Below are 13885 nucleotides of genomic sequence, written 5' to 3' on the forward strand. Positions count from 1 at the left end.
CAACCAGTCACTCAAACTGGTTGGATGTGAAGTGATTAGACATTCCCGGGAGGAAGGCGCTAACTACCGGGCTTGTGGGCGCTTTCGTCTGTCAGCTATAGTACCGGTGCCGGAAACGATAAGCGACAGCTATTGATTATTTGTGGTGCGTCTTCGCACCAGCCACCGTAGTGGGTTTGATAAATTTAATTTCCATTCGCATTCGGGGCGCATGGCGAAAAATGGAACAATGGTTTTGCTGGTGGCATCTTATCTACGGTCCGGTGATCAATTGTATTCTGCCCAATCCCGGTGAATGGCACACCAAGAACTGACAGAGGAGAAAATGTTATTCATTTGCAAGAATTGTAAAGATAAGCCGGATGAAGTGCAGAAGAATAAGTGAACCCCGCGGAGATACGGCCGGGGCAATTAAAGTGCGGCTCGGTTCGGTTTGATGGTTTCCATTTGAATTGGCCATTTTTTATTTGTTCTCTTCGTTCCAGCGCTTTACATTGTGTGTGGACCCGCCGCTTTAGCGTGTAGTCGTGCGGCAGGATCACATTTCATCACAGCAAACCACCGCACCCTGGAGCAGCGGAAGGGTTCCCGGTTCGGGTAAGCATGACCGAAGGCCCTTTCGTGTACGGCATTGAGCTAAGGGACCCACCAACGGCACCGACCGACATCAGCCAGTACGATCTACTGTTCGGTCCCGGCAGCGTCCTGCACCGGCAGCACCAACCCAACAGGCACAGTATGGCCGACTACGGGGACCAGCACTACGCCACCAACCTGTCGCTAGCGCTCGGTGACATCCTGCGCGAGAACCTCACCGCAACCGTCGTCGGGACGCACAATCTGACCGGTGAGTTTGGCAGTACCGCCGTCAGTTTGCCGCCCGGGTCCGGCCACCTACCCGCCACCGGTGGACGGGGCGGTGACAGTTCCTTTCAGAACCATCTCATCATCCCGCTGTACGCCATCATCTTTCTGCTGTCAGTCGTCGGTAATCTTTTGGTGATTTTAACGCTCGCCCAAAACAAACGGATGCGCACGGTCACCAACGTCTACCTGCTGAATCTGGTAGGTATCGACATAGGGAAGGGGGAAGTTTTGAACACCCCACAGCCCCCAACGTGCCGTCATATTGTGTTTCCTCTCTTCACAAAACATTCACACAGGCAATTTCCGATCTGCTGCTGGGAGTGTTCTGCATGCCGATCACCCTCGCCGGCCAGGTACTGCGCCGGTTCGTCTTCGGAAGTGTCATGTGCAAATTAATACCATATTTCCAAGGTAAGGGAAGGGCGTGTCGCGCCAGATTCCATTAGAGTGTTTCTTTTATTCATAAGTATGAAAGTGTAAGCTTGTGAGAAGAGAAAGAAGAGAAAGGAAGAAGTAGTGAGAAAGGGAGGGTGGGAAGGGGAGAGGATTGGGTGGGGGGGAGGGGATTTCCCGCGGGAGGGGAATCAGGTTATCAAAGCAATTTCCACCCCCCCCCCCCCTCTCCCCTCCTTTCCACTCCCTGCAAATCCGGGTCGTTGCGTGCCTTTGCCTATAGTGGCGGGTTGCTTCCCGATTGCCTACATTTAGGCGTGTGCCGCCCCATTGAACGCTTACGCTTCCGTTACCGTCGCACGGCTGTTGATTAGCCGTCATGGCGAGTGGTGAAAAAAGTGAAATCTACCCCTACAGCTACACCCCCCTCCCTCTTCACCTTCTGCCTCTCCGTCTCTTCTACATCCCCTTTACTACTTAAGGGTGGGCCGGTTTTGTGGTGATGAAGATAAATGAATGAGGAAGGCACCTTGTTGAAGGTGGATGTACAAGGGCTCTACACAAATTCAGCTGATTGAGTGGGTTTGTGTGTGTGTGTGTGTGTGTGTTTGTGTACGTGTGTAAGTGGGTATTTGAGTGAACGTCACAGCAACAGCAACTGTGCCACCACTCACTTTAGCTTATCGTGGGAAACTTACCGATTTACCACAACCTTCCCGTACCGTGTGCGTGAGTGGCTCATTAAGAATTTATTACGCATTCGCTGATGAAGGAATAATACCGCAGATTGAGCGCTTAAAAGATTGACTGTGCTGGGTGTTTTTTTTTGTTTTGTTTTGCTTTTTGTTTGCTTTGCGTTGGGGTGAGCAAGTGATCGGTCCCCGGGCTGCATTACCCAGGTTCCCAGGATTCATTAGCAGGTGGTGCTGATGTTGGAGACAGGATTTACATAGTGGTCGTTTTCTGCTGCCACCGTGTAGTGTTACCTTCGTTGGGATGATAATACGCTACGTGAACAATGCGCATACATTAGCGCCTGCAACATATGCAATACTACACACTTCCTGTTTAGTGGCTTATGTGAGATTATGTGTGGTTTATGGGAGACGCAGGATTTTAATAAATGATTTGATATATGACGCTTTTTATGAAAGTACGCGGTAGGTACGCTCTGGTGAACTTTGGGGTAAAACCGCTTGCTATTTGGAGCACAAACGATACCGTCCGATGCACCTGTACATGCAAAAGCTGGCAAAAAATAGTCTTTTGTATTGGGATTGCATAAATTCTGGCGCCAGAAAAAAGAAAAACCGCGCAGAATCATATTGTGCATTATTACAGCTATGCTGGGAATGGTTTGAAAACCTTAACAAACAAGAACCGGAACTTTTTGACGCAACATTACGAATGTGGGTGGGCAAATAATGAACATTGTTTGGCTATAATGAGATGGTCTGAATTCCTACGCTTCTGGGGTTTTGCTCCGCAAACTTCAACGGGTTTTGCGGTACGTTCAAAAAGGACTGCTGTCTGTTATGGTTATGGTTCACAGCAGCAGGTATGGTTATTAAATCGTAATGACGTATAATTATAAATGACACACGACAAACAGTCACGAAGTAGCGAAGGGATGGAAGGGCAAACAAATAGTTAATATCATGGCATAGAGACCGGTCGTTACTGTGACATGCATTCTCAACCCATTATTGACCATTTTGACAGATGCGCTTCGGTTGCTATGTGACAGCCATACTTGAGTGGCTTAAATGTGAAACAAAAATGGAAAACCCTTTTTTAACCCTTTTCGCTGTACACTTATTTAACGTTATCTCTGCTGTAAGTAAATATGGTGGGTTTCATTTTGCCACTATCGGTAGATGCGGTGGGATCAGTGCGCGTACCCAGAGCGATAGTCACGTTCCGTATGACAATGCTTTTATGGACGATCCGGACCCGTTGTGCGTGATTGAACCTTTCCAAAGGCTCCAAAAGCCAACCAAAGCCTCTATAGGATACAAAAAAAAATCTACATTTCTGCAGCCTAGCACAGGCGTACCTGGCAGTATCCATGGATACACATCCGTCCCTATCACTATGGCAGTTTGCCAAAAAGAAGACATTTATTTATCATAAAAGCTATCGGTACTCTTTTTTTCCCCTATTGGTTCGTCTGTTCCCCAGTGACCCTCACCAAATCACCGCTGGTTGTTGGGAATTGCATACTACACGGCGCTACTAAACCGTCCAAATCGATCGATTAAGGTCGTACTTGAAAATCGCAAAAAAAAAAAATGATGCAAATTGTAACTTTTTTTTTTAGATTAACAGTCGAATTACGAGCAAAATCTTGAACCGGATAGAATTTGACATTCTGAGTGACCTTGAGTGTTGGAGTGATGGAGGCCAACTCTCGGTAGAACTTTTAAGCAGTACACTACCACCGTCAGACATAAGTGGTTTACGTGTCGGATCACGCCAGCTAACACGCCTATTTTCGCACATTGCGTCGAGCGATCGATTTACGAGATGTACGGTACGTACTCGCACGCTTGAGCTCTGACAGTTCATTCGTTTTTTTCCTCTTGGCACCATGGCCCGCTGTTGTTTTATTGTGCAAAAGGTGCGTTCGATGTCCCCAGACTTCCACCTTAGACTAACTTTATTTCCACAACAATAAACTTTAAACACGTTATTGTCGGTACACGTTCCGCACGAACCTGGCACCTTTGGCAAACGATAGCCCAAAAATGTACCCATGAAGTTCATGAAGCGGAAGAGACTACTTTATCGTCACGGTGCGCTTATTCAATCCCCAACCACCAAGGGAATGGAGATGAATGCACAAAAATCTCGGTCCCGTGTGACGTTTCCTCCCCCGCCCATGAGGAAATTTCTAAAGGCTCAGTGCCTTCGTCACAAACCATCAAGAACAAAGCGAAGAAATACGATTTGCGTTAAGGCACCTCACTCCCTCGGCATTCCCAGAGCAAATCTCATGGTGGAGCATTGGTTCAATTTTCCCTCCCAGCTCCCCAGAAAAAACCGCTTCCAAGAACTTTCCCACCTTGAACGGAGAAAAAGTCAACTCACGAAGGAGAAGATCAAAAAAAAAACGACGGAAAGAAATCATTTGTATCCGGCGTCTCGGAGAAAATTGGTCCAGCCTCTTTCGGTTGTCGTTTCATTGGACTTACCAAAAAAATAAAAAAAATAAAAATAAATATATACGACACCCACTCCACCCCCAATATCGGGAGGCATCTTTGCGGGTTGTGATTCAACGCTTTACGTTTCACAACGTTCGCCATGTTTAATCGTGTGAATGGGAAGGAAGGTGCAAACACGGGATGGAGCTACCACCTTCAAAGTGTCGGTGTATGCCGTAAATTGAAGAACGACGTCCAGATGGCAGATGGTAGCACACGGGAGGCTGGAAATAGCAGCAACACCAGTAAAGCAACGGAAAAATAAAGGAAAGATCCAACATTTGTCAGGCCGTCAGTAAGGTGTCGCATTTTGGTTGATGCCATTTTTCGACAGTTATTACAGCTGCAGCGCGTGCTCGACGATGTGCTTCCGGTGTTCACCCGACAGTTCCTTCTGCTTCTTTGCGCTCAGCGATGGCGAAAAGGGTCTTCCATCCACGCCAAAGCCTACTCGCGGTCGGCTGGAAAACGTGCGTTGATCCATCTGTCGGTATTTTTGGCCTCGGTATACCCGTTTGACTTCCGCTGCACACACACACACACGCACACACACGCACACACGCGGATGAATATTTTCGACTACCGGAGTGATTTACAGCGGCACGAAAGATAGCCGTAATCAATCGTTAAATGCCACCGGTTTCGGCAACGAGGGTAGAACAGATGTCAGGCATCGGGTATTGCTTCCGCCGTACAGGGCCTGTCATGCGGTGTGCGGTGACATATCCTTCCGAGCCGGTGAAAGCGGATGAACGGTTGAGATTAACCAAACTAAGACGTGACATTGCAGGAAGCTGTTTTGCACATCCGACATCGGGCTCATCCCGGTGCAAAGCAAGGCATTAGACATGGTGTTGTAACCTTTCTGTGGAAATACAATATTACACCCACGCCTTTACAACCTTTACACTCGGACCGGAAATTGCTCTCGTGGAACAAATTCCCCAACCAGCCTCAATGAACAAAAAGTGGAAAAAATGGCTCTATTGGGTCGTACCTGCCTGTAATGATTCTATTCCACGTCTTTAGATATGCGCAACCATCAGCAAATAATTCCTCTTTATTGGATAATAGATGAAAAGCGTATCACTCACTTAACCCGTTTCATTGATGAGCCTAATGAGCGCCTTAAGGTATGCAATCCGATTAATTGAGCGTGTAATAAGTAGTTCATGCATCCGGTTGCATACATGTAGGCGCTCAAATTGTGTTTGAGGTTGCGGACCTAAATGAACCGAAATTGGGGTTTATGATGGATTAAGCATGAAAGCATCAGCTTCTAGGTAGCATGCTTCAAACAATCGAGCAAATATTAAGTGGAAAATTGAAGCCATTGAACCATGCTCAAGGATTTGTTTCGAAACTGCTGTTCGCGTTTGTTGAGTTTGTTGAGTCGCTAAGAAATTCGATACAAAATCATTCAATATTTCAAGTGTTTCGCTAGATTTTGCAATGGATCTTTTGTTCATGAACGATTATGTAAAGTTTATTAACATTTTTAGTGTATGAGAAATATGAGTTGATTTGGAAAAATGCTTTGTTCTGCCAGTTGCAGAGCATCTGATAGATGCTATTATACGGAAAACGACTGAAGTTTAAATTTCCACGTATCCAGGGTGCTTTGCTCCTCTTTGCAGGACATTGTTCACTAATAAGGTTTATCTTGTTATATGCATTGCATACTGTAAGGCGTTTACTGTTACTTACCTACTCGCTTGCTTCTTTATGTCTTCACATCTTTAGTCCGATTAAAAACATCAGATAGCTTTCCTTCCGGCACTGGTGATTCAAAAAACTAATCAAGAAAAGTGCATCGAGGTCATCAATATTAGCTAGGCACTAAATCAACAGAGAGCGTTTCAACAGCTTCGGCTAACTAACAGTTGACTTTTAGCTTGTTTGATCTACAATTTCCTTCCTGAGCGTACGAATGGCACACTGCACGAAATCAACAGAGCTAAACTGCACGACTCTTCTTCTCGCTTGCCCTTTTACAGCCGTGTCGGTTTCGGTGGCCGTGTGGACGCTGGTAGCAATCTCGCTCGAACGCTACTTCGCCATCTGCCGGCCGCTGTCGTCGCGCCGCTGGCAGACCCAATTCCACGCGTACAAGATGATCGGGCTCGTCTGGACGGTGAGCTTTCTGGCGAACTCGCCGCTGTGCTACGTGCAGCGTCTGCAGCCGGTCGGGCGGACCACCGGTCAGATGAAGTGTCGCGAGGTGTGGCCGGACCGGGTGTGGGAGAAAGCGTACGTGCTGTTTCACGATGTCGGACTGCTGTTTCTGCCCCTGCTGACGATGGGGTTCGCGTACTCAATGATCGTGTCGAAGCTGTGGCGGGGCCTACGGCACGAAATTAAGCACTCCTCCCTGTACCAGCAAACGAGCAAGCACGGTGCGAGCGGCCAGGGTACGTCCGGGGGTTGCGGGGGCGCATGTGGACCAGCGGTCAGTCCCGGTCCGGGCGGTACCGGCAATGTAGGGATTGTTGGTGCCGAACAACATTCGCATCCCGCCACCGGAACCGGGCCGGGCACGGCGACGGTACTGGACACCGGCAAACCGTTGAAGACGGGCACTGGGAAACGCCTCGAGACAGGCTTCGTGCTAACGTCGAGTCTCAAAAAGGGACCCTTTAAAGCGTCAACAGCCGTCGTAAACTTCGCCAGCAACAACAATACGATCGGCAAAGGAAGCTTCGCCAGCGGTGGAAACGGTGCCACAAACTGTGGCGGTCCAACCACCACCATCACCACCACCAATGGTGCCGGCACCAGCGGCAACCCGTGCAGCAGTGGTGTGAGCAATGGTAGTAACGGCGGCAGCAATGGTGCGAGCGGTTCCACCACGGACAGAACGGGCGGGCTGTACTGTGGCGGTGTTGCGTGCGATTGCCGAACCGGTCGTCTTCGTGGTTTTCGCCATTTCTTCGCCAAGGTAAGGAATGGGAAGCTTGCCAAGCGGGAACTTGGCGCTGAGTTTCGCGGGTGGGATGCTCTTAACGTGATTGTTAGTTAAATAATAGTTCTAAAATGCTATTAGGATGTGAACATACGCCCCTGCGGCGAGAATGGCAGGCGAAGACAAGTTTGCAAATCAGCAAACTTATTCTCGTCATTTCCTGCTACTGGGGTAGATCATACATTCCGCATTTTGGTCTGTGTGCGTTTTGACGTTCGAACGCTTAACTGCTGTCAGTTTCCCATGACGTACTTAATTTGGCCAAGGAAAACAATCTTTTATTGTGGAATAGCATTCGTTCTTTATATTTCTTCATAACGATATAAATTTATTGTTTTTTTAAACATGTTTATGTTTTTAGCGTCGGGTTGAATTCTTGGTATGACGTATGACGAGGAAGTTGACTGACACTTGCAATCGCATATTTATGTCAAGGAGAAAAAAAAAGATCTGCACACTTTGGATAATATTTCTGAATTTTATCAAACAGTGAATAGGATCAATATAGTCATGAGGTTTATTTAAACATCCTTTTCATATTAAGATGGCTTTATATACAACTTTAGAGATCAGGATCATTTAAAAAAATCATATTTGTTAATAAATTAAATAAAAAATGTTAGAAGTATTAATTAAATTTAAATTGCGTTAATTCTTACGTCAAAATGTTATATATTTCATATAACAGTTCAGAATGGTACCTGCATTATTTGACAGTTATCGGCTTCAAGCTTATGCTTTCTACCTTAATGTATGATCTGTCCCGCTATTAGTACTTCGATATGCGGGCACTTAGGCATAACTTTGTTTCAGTCATGACACGAACGATTGTGTCATAGGAAAGCTATCCCTTTTGCTATGCAACAGAACTTTGTCTGGGAAGATCTGCAGCTGGAAGTGTTGCGAACAGAAGGGAAGTGTCAGGTGACGTAATTATACGGTTGTACATGGGTTCAGCTATGCGAGACATACGCTCGTAACATATTCGACCTGTGAGGGTAACGCACGGCATCTCATTTGTTTCGACCATTCTCAGCAGCAGCAGCACCAGCATGGTGGACTGTGCCGGAACCATCGGTACCATCTCAGCAGTACCTCGCCGGAAGGACTGCCAGAGCTGGCGGAGACCAAGTTTGACGAAACGCCCACGCACCAACAGCATCCCTACCACCATCACTGCCATCATGCGCACGGTTATCACCATCATCACCATCACCGGATGCCGACCACCATCGTGAAGAGCACGCAGCAGGACGCGAAGCACGAGATCGTACTGAGCACGGGGGAACCGGGTTCACTGGAGCCGGGCGTGGATGGTGGGTTGATACCGGGCACTGGGGGCGCCACTGGTGCGCACGGTGGCAGTTCCAGCATACCGACGGTCAATCCAGCCACCACGGCAACCGGAGACGACGCCACCCTCAAGCCCGACCCGAGCTATCAATTTTCGCGACACGCCATTCGCTCCACCTACATGGACAAGAGCATCGAGGCGAAGAAAAAGGTATGGAAAGAAAGGACGAAACAATCATCAATATCGTAGTTTGTTCGTTGTCGTTGGTACTTTTTTATTCTTTCCTTCGCCCGTTCGATTTTTAACGATCCACTTTAGGAAACATACCGAAACTAGCTGACACAATCAGAGGAAATCATGCAATATGCAGTAACTCTGTAAGTCTTCCTCCTCCACGTGTTCTGGATCTGGGCTTTGGAGCGTTCTATTTTGGATTTGCTTGAGCGACCTTTTGCCCGACCAACGCAGCATGTGCGTGCACGTCAGAAAGTCGTTGAATGACTTTTACTGAGTTTACCGAACCGGGGACATCCGGAAGGTTCATTTGTCAACTTGTGCCCGAAACGAAGCACTAAAGTCAAACACGAGTACACATCCGTAGTGTGGGGGAACTGCTGGATCGTAACACGCACACAAAGGACACCCACACAGCTAGTTTCGAGTTTCCAGCACCAAAGGATTTCGCTCGAGACTCCTAATGCGCAACATGAAGGTCCAAAAACCGAGGCACGCACAAATATACAAACTTAGCTCTTGTGCTTGGCAAACGACAGCAGAGATGGTTTATGTACTTTCTAAACTAATGAGTGTATTGTTGGTAAAACACACGCGGAGTGCATACATTTAGGCGCACAAATCCACAAATCTTTATTAATCTAATCTAAGTTTTAATATCTTAAAACATTTCTTCGTAAGACTAAATTATTATTTTTTGAAAATCTGTATATAAACAAATCATTTCTTAAAAATGATTAAATTGAAATAAAAACAATCGAAAAATCCTTATTAAATTAAGATGTTTTCGTTAATATTTTATTACTGCAATAATCAAGTGAAGTTAATATTATTTGTAATAAACAATATTTGATAAAATACGTTTTTTTTCGGCTAAAATCCTAATAAACACTTTAAATTGATCGCATCGGCAACAGTCAGCTTAAACTCGAGGCTTAAACAGCTATTTGGCCCAAACACAATTTATACGCCTAAATGCATGCAATCGCTTTCAGGAGCACGTTATGAGCGCTATAACTAACTGCTAATGGGTATATTACTAATTATTATGACGAATTTAAACATGGGACTATAATTGAGACAAAATATTATGTAATGAATAATTTTCCAAACATCCTGCTCGGTAAATATTTCCTTTTCTTAAATATAATAAAAGCCAGTTATTTTAAATCACACCCCTTACCACACAATTCATAATTCTGCAAACACATTTAACGACATTATTCAAAATGCTTACGTATGTGTCTTCCCAAAACCACTTCTTCACCGTTCCATGTCTCGCCGGATCACAATCAATCAATCGATGGCGCACGCACCACCTGCAGGTTATTCGGATGCTGTTCGTGATAATCGTCGAGTTCTTTGTTTGCTGGGCGCCGCTACACATTCTCAACACGGTAGGTGAATTAATTTCCGCTGTCACAGTCACATTCGTGCACCGACCTTTTGTTGCGCTTCCCGTGTGGCAGCGTTGTGTTGCGAGGAAGGCAGAATATTGAGTGCCCTGTTTAGTACGCTACCGCAGCTCACTAATGAGCATTAGCGGGTTTGTTAAAGGTGTGCCGGAGACGGTTGCCCCGGGTGACTGCCGGTGCTTTAGGAAAGTAAATTGAATTACCACCCCACCACGTGCACCGTCGTTAACGGCATTAAGTACACCGTTTCGTGTGTCTTTGTGTGTGTGTGTGTGGTTTGGCCGCAACAGTCGGCATCGTTGAGACTCAATCAACCGGAAAAAAGCTCCACTACCGAGATGTGTTGTATAACGGCTGGTGAAATGGTCCGTTTTCTGGTAAATAAATTTGATCAATGTTTTATGCATCATTCGCTTCATTTCGCCCAACACGTGTGTGCGTGTAGTGTGGAAAGGGTGTGTGGCGTAAAGGAATCGAAGGGTTTTAGAATTGTCCCATCCTCGAACCTTTGTTTTTCTTTTTTTTTGGTAGGGATAGAGGCCTATTAAAAACCGAACCCGAATGAGGTTTTTATCGTCCCACGTACACGGGGTTTAACGGCTGGTGAAGAGGTTCTGGGTTCAGCTTTATGAGGTTTACCCCAACACAAAAAAAAAACCTCCCTTAAACACAAAAGGAAAAACCATTCCCGAAACCCCGGGAATGCCCGGAAATGAATCTTTATGACCGCACGTCAAATTCTTCCTTCCAAGGAGGAACTCAAGAAGGACGGAACCCCCGTAAAATGGCACTATAAGCACGCGTATCGGATGGCACCCGTTCCCCGAACCGTGCGAAAGATTGATCGAATACTTGTTGAGTGCAATATTTCATAAATACTTCATTACAGTGATTCCACTAAACCCCCCTCCCCACCCCCTTTCCCCCCCGGAGGGGGCGGAAATGTTGGGTGACATCCGGTGTTCCGGGTCGGAAATGGTCGGTCCGGTCCTGCAGATTATTTTTTTTTCGCTCACCACCAAACCTGCCTGGTGGCAAAACAGTGAGGGGAAAATAAAAAAAAAGAAAGAAAAAACAGATTCGGGAAGAATAATGGGTGAGAGCTGTGAAAATACGGATTGCTGTTATTTATTGTTACTTTTATTGTTTCCTGCTGCTGGCATTACCCCGGCCAAAACACCGGGGAATGATTGACGCGTAAAACGTTACCGCGTCCGGGGGGGGGACCCTTTGGTGGAAGCATTTTCGCGCCGCGGTTGCGATGCACGTCAGGGCTGCTGTCGGTTAGGCACGGGATGTTAGGGTGAACTATAAATCCCGACCCATGCCACGGCTCTGCCGAATGTTGCGGTCGTTTGGAACGTTTTTAGCTTCTCGGCTTATGCCAACAAAATGTAGGTTAGCGCGAGGATGGCGGCGTAGATGAAAAATAACACCCCGTTGTAATGCTGCAATCATAGTTAAGTAAGGCGCGGACCGTGCGAGACGTGTGCACGCCCAATAAGATATTACCATCCGTGCCTGCCTTTTTTGGGTGCCACCGCTTCTCAACACTGCTCCACAACCGCAGGTCTATCTCTATTCGCCGTCCTTCGTCTACCAGCACGTGAACAGCAGCGGCATCGCCCTGGTGCAGCTGATGGCGTACATCAGCTCCTGCTGCAATCCCATCACGTACTGCTTCATGAACCGGCGCTTCCGGCAGGCGTTCCTCGGCATCTTCAGCTGCTACCGTAATCGGTAAGTAAGCAGGTGTTGACGATGTCGGTGACAGTGCCGCTCGCTCGTCATCAGCCTCGGAACAGATACGCACACCTTCCAGTGGACCGCACATACACAACACATAGCAGTATGCACCCACACTAGACACCATCTCACACCATCCCTTTATCTCGGCATGTCCTTCTCTTCCTTATCGCCACTCCACCCAACCATGGACCACTAGGAGCATCTTAACTATTTGAATTTCCTCTTCTTTCACATTATTTCTCTCTCTATCTCTCTTCTATCACTCTCTTTCTCTCTCTCTCTCTCTCATTTACCCCCCAACTACTGCTACTATTCCCTTCATTCGCGACTGTCGATGTTTTGACATTGTACCTGTGTACCGTGTGTTTGCCCAATGTCCAGCATGCCAATCTGCTGCTGTTTCTGCTGCACGTCGAAGAGTGGCCCATTGGACGGGGTGGAATCGAAGGCGGCCGCCTATCTGCGTCAGAACACCATCAACCAGTCCGGTGCGGAGCGCAACAATTCGGACGTGTCCGGTAACGATTCCCTGGTCTACGTCGGGCGCGGGCTCGTGCAGCGATCCGGTAAGTGTCCACCGCCCATCCCATCCGGACACCGTCCCACGGGCCAGTGCCATCTGCGCGGACGTGCACCGGTTTGAGGAAGAGTGTGAGAAAAGATGAGCAGCGAGGTGGGGTGGGGTGTGGAAGGACGGCGCAATGGAGCGGGCGGCCTGGCACGTCACGGCATAGTATTACCTGGTGCCGATTTCATCAAGTTCTTTCTCTTGTCCCTTCATTTTTGCCGACATGCTGCTGCAGAGATATTGATTCTGGAATCCGAGGATCGGGTTTAGCACCGGTTCCGATCACGTGAACAGTTCCGTATCGATCGTAAATTCGATCAGCAGTGCGAGAATCGCGCAGGTGAGTTTTTTACGGCCTAAGTCACGATACTTCTAGCGCCTAAATGTAGGCAACCAGTCTGTACGCCTGAATGTATGCAAACTTTCGCTTTTTGGACAGTAAAACTATTTTTGGTGTAAGTTTTTTTTATCCTCGGTCGAGATATACTCAAATTCCTCTAGCAGTATCCGCTAAAACTCTTAGTAATTTAAAAGATAAAGTTTCAATCCTATCGGTGGTAAATACATACGCGTAATGCGCTTACAAACATTCAGGCGCACGGAAACTGATCAATAAGTAATTAAAAGCACAACTTTGTCGTGCGGGTTGCATACTTCTCTGGGCGGTTCAAAGACGATCAGTTAATTGGCTGTATGTGCTCTTTGCTATTCGCCCGACACGATGCAAACCGCACGACACAAGCGCGCAGATTGCATACACGATCTGGGCAATTTCGTTTTTTAGTTCTTTTTTCTCTCTCTCCGCTCAACGCCCTAAGCCATGCAATCCGCAAGGCAAATCACTACTAATTAATGCGTGCTGCTAACAGTTTGCAGTACATCCATCCGCATCACACAATGTTTGGAGAAAACAAGGCACAAAAACATTTTTTTCCTCAAATCTTCGTTCGCAGATTATCGAGACGGACCCGGATGACGATTCGTTTCGGTTGCGTATCACGTGGTCAAAGCCCACCTCGGCTAACTACTCAAAGACTGTAGGCGGTTGTGATAGCGAGCGATACTCGTAGAACTGCAGCAGCTATTCAAAACGGAGGATCGTAACGAAACAAAAACAATAAAATTAATAAACGGCAAAAAAAGAAGGGTGATGGTTCCGTCGGGAGTTGCTCCGTGCCGGACTACACTCATCGACCA

The 13885-nt window shown here is 47.1% G+C and overlaps 1 protein-coding gene across 1 annotated transcript; it reads left to right on the forward strand.

Annotated features, from left to right (window-relative positions):
• The first annotated feature begins 603 nt into the window (after positions 1-603).
• Positions 604-12958, forward strand: LOC128307010 (uncharacterized). Its single transcript, XM_053044714.1, has 8 exons — positions 604-1065; positions 1164-1278; positions 6464-7404; positions 8468-8932; positions 10282-10353; positions 11942-12111; positions 12502-12686; positions 12924-12958. Exons 1-8 carry the CDS (start codon positions 604-606, stop codon positions 12956-12958), a joined length of 2445 nt encoding a protein of 814 aa, XP_052900674.1.
• Positions 12959-13885: the final 927 nt, after the last annotated feature.

The sequence above is a fragment of the Anopheles moucheti genome, chromosome X, assembly GCF_943734755.1.
Source record: "Anopheles moucheti chromosome X, idAnoMoucSN_F20_07, whole genome shotgun sequence".
Classification (NCBI taxonomy): Eukaryota; Metazoa; Arthropoda; class Insecta; order Diptera; family Culicidae; genus Anopheles; species Anopheles moucheti.

Bases quoted from the DNA above. Each gene is read 5' to 3' on its own strand.
- LOC128307010 (XM_053044714.1), top strand. From the start codon at position 604: ATGACCGAAGGCCCTTTCGTGTACGGCATTGAGCTAAGGGACCCACCA. The intron at 1,066-1,163 runs GTAGGTATCGAC...ACATTCACACAG, and splicing joins ACGTCTACCTGCTGAATCTG to GCAATTTCCGATCTGCTGCT. The intron at 12,687-12,923 runs GTAAGTGTCCAC...ATGCTGCTGCAG, and splicing joins CGGGCTCGTGCAGCGATCCG to AGATATTGATTCTGGAATCC.